Consider the following 2,963-nt stretch of genomic DNA (forward strand, 5'->3'; position numbering starts at 1 on the left):
ATCATATTCTCCACCACGATCTGACCTCGATACCTTGATCTTCCAATCACTTTGGTTCTCTGCTAAGGCTTTGAATTCTTTGAACTTTGCAAAAGTTTCAGACTTCTACTTCGGGAAGTAAACCCAAGTCTTTATGCTATAATCATCAATGAAAGTGAGGAATTAACAACTTCCACCAATCGACTTTGTCTTCATAGGTCCACACAAGTTTGTATGGACCAACTCTAGTGGCTGCTTTGCTCTGTATGCAACTCCTTTTGGAAAAATCTCATGATATTTCTTTCCTAAGATGCAGCAGGTTCTTTGATGGGAGGTAATCCTCTAACCATCTGTTTCTGCTGCAACAATATTAAACCATAGAAATGCAAGTGTCAAACCGAAAATGCCATAACTAGTAATCATTAGAACATGCAACTGCAAAAGAACTGGCTTGATCACTTTGAAAGTGCCATAACCAGTGATCATTATAACATGCAACTATAAAAGAACCAACCTGATCACTGCGATTCATGATTAGACGAAAAATTTTGTTTCTCATCATCTACACCTTTTCTATCAGCTGCTTGCATGGGGGCTTGTCATATATAACATATTCTTGTCCTTGAAAAATGACCATGTATTTTTTTTGCATTCACTGATCAACACTAAATAGAGTATGTTTGAGACCAAGGACATAAAATACCTATGAAATAGTTTTCAGCTCCCCCTACTTGGTCAGAATGTTGACCATTCATTTGTCATCTACATCCATAGTCTTGTCAGTGCCCAACTTTACCTCTGTCTTCACAGATTGATCCAGATTTGCAACCAAATTCTTGTTGCCTATCATTTGGTTACTGTAACCATTGTCTAATAGACACACATAATTGAATTATATAAATATAAATTTAAGTTAATTATATTATAATTTAAGGCCGAGAAATACGAAGTCAACTAAAAGCAATTTTTATTAAACCTAAAAACAAATCTAAATTGAAAACACTTTTATTAACGAAACCAAATTTACTATACATAAATATTATTATTTCAATGGGAATCCTTAGATTCCCTTGCAGAGTCTTGTCTTATTCAATTTAAACATTTCCGATTACACTACGCATTTTCCTTCCATCTAAATTCTTCTGGTTTACCACACGGAATCAATCAATCAATCGGGGATGACCATTAATATCTGTTTCAAGGTTTCCATCTGATGGCGAGGGAGTTTGGTGGACACAGCAATACTCTTTCCCCCTTCTCTTCCGGGGAACAACATCATCCTTCCCATTGCTGCCAAGGAAGCAGCCTGCACACTCACTGGCCTTCCCCATCCGTGGTCTATCTCGTAAACACGAAGTTTCGGAGACATCGATGCCATTACAATGTAATCATTACATAATTTTCCAAGATTTGGGTTGCCGCTGCCAAGATGAGATTCAACGAAGTCTACAAAATTATTGATGTGCACATCTGTGCCACAGGCAGAGATGAGTTCTTGGATGAGAGCCGCAGCAAACACGATATCCTGCTCCAATAACTGCTTGGCTGTAGTCCTGGCAATACCGCTGCTTATGCAGTTCCCAAAATACGTTGGAGGCAATGGCGGTTTTACCCGCCCTCTGAAGTCAATTGGCACTATAAAATGAACGGGCTCGTTCTCAGGAACTTGTCGAGCTCTCATTACGCATCTCCAAAACTGCGCGGAAACTGCTACAAATGAAGTTGAAGCGCCGGATCGTTCCTTCAAAGCTTCAATTAATTTTTCGCTGAAATGAAATGTTGATATTTCCAGATTTGTTTCTAATTCTGCGACAGATTTCTGGATAATACTGTTGTTGTTAGTGTTTTCCACTGAGCCATCACCGGTGCTTTCATTGATTTCTGAATATTTTATGGGCAGTGAATTACTTGGGACAAACCTGAAAATTTGCGCCTCCTTAATCAAATCGGTGACAACTTCTTCACCCCTCAAATAAATTGTGGGTATTGCGCCATCTTCATTGTCCCGCTGAAAGACTGTTCTCATGTGGTGAGGACTCCTGGATATAGGAAGTTCTCTGCTACACTCTGCCCAACTGTTCATGAAATGGGAAAAAGAATTCCCGTCCGCAATAACGTGATGAAAATTGACTCCGATGCAAAATCCGCCTCCCTGAAAAGCAGTGACCTGCAATACCCATCGTTACTTTTGAAACATCATCCATAGGAAAATGAAAATGAAAATGAAAAGCGAGTGAATTTTTCATACCTGTATTGACAGAAGTGAATCCTCGTAGTTTCCATGGCGGGTCTGGACAAGTTCCTTGAAGAAGGTTTTGTGCTGAAAATTATCAATTTCCACATTCTCAAATGGCATGTCAATGCTTGCTTCAACAAACTCCACTCCCTCATCGTTGCAATCAATTTGGGGCCGACCCCATTCACCACCCTTCATATCCAACCGACCTGCAAATGGATAGAAATCCACCAGAACTAACGACAGGCTTGTCTTTAGCCTCTTCACCATAGCAGGGAAAGCCTTGTCGGCTGTAACGACTGGTGTTTTATAGAAAAGAAGTATGTCCATGTTCTGATAGGGTATGGTACTAATATCAATGGCGGATAGGAACATGCTATGCTTAGCAGTGGGGATGGCTGGTGCAACAGTGGAAACCCTCGACACCTGTACTTTCATTTGGTATTCTGCCATGGCCGCAGGGTATAAACCACCAAAATCAAAATCTAAAATATGCGGATGAAGTTTAAATTGGTGAAATTGTTGATTGAAGATCTCTTATAAATTGGGAAGGATGCTTTTCTTGCTTGTGAAGTTTTGATTCAAATATTTAACAATAATTGTACATTAATATATGAATAAGCGTGATATTTTATAATTGGCGATATAATTTATTATGTGATTAAGATTTAATAGTAGTTATAATTTAATAATTTAATATATGAAGAGATGTGAAATCTCATAAATGTTATCAAGAGACCGAAAGACA

The 2,963-nt window shown here is 38.7% G+C and overlaps 1 protein-coding gene across 1 annotated transcript; it reads right to left on the reverse strand.

The window, feature by feature from the left end:
* Positions 1-1,067: 1,067 nt before the first annotated feature.
* On the reverse strand, positions 1,068-2,716 carry LOC149138665 (hydroxycinnamoyltransferase-like). Its single transcript, XM_089449763.1, has 2 exons — positions 2,228-2,716; positions 1,068-2,146 (listed from the first exon to the last, which is right to left on the reverse strand). Exons 1-2 carry the CDS (start codon positions 2,666-2,668, stop codon positions 1,148-1,150), a joined length of 1,440 nt encoding a protein of 479 aa, XP_089305889.1. The 5' UTR covers positions 2,669-2,716; the 3' UTR covers positions 1,068-1,147.
* Between the last annotated feature and the right edge of the window lie 247 nt (positions 2,717-2,963).

This window comes from Pinus tabuliformis, chromosome X, assembly GCF_031772625.1.
Source record: "Pinus tabuliformis cultivar Carrire ecotype Pingquan chromosome X, CPIR1, whole genome shotgun sequence".
NCBI classification, from domain to species: Eukaryota; Viridiplantae; Streptophyta; class Pinopsida; order Pinales; family Pinaceae; genus Pinus; species Pinus tabuliformis.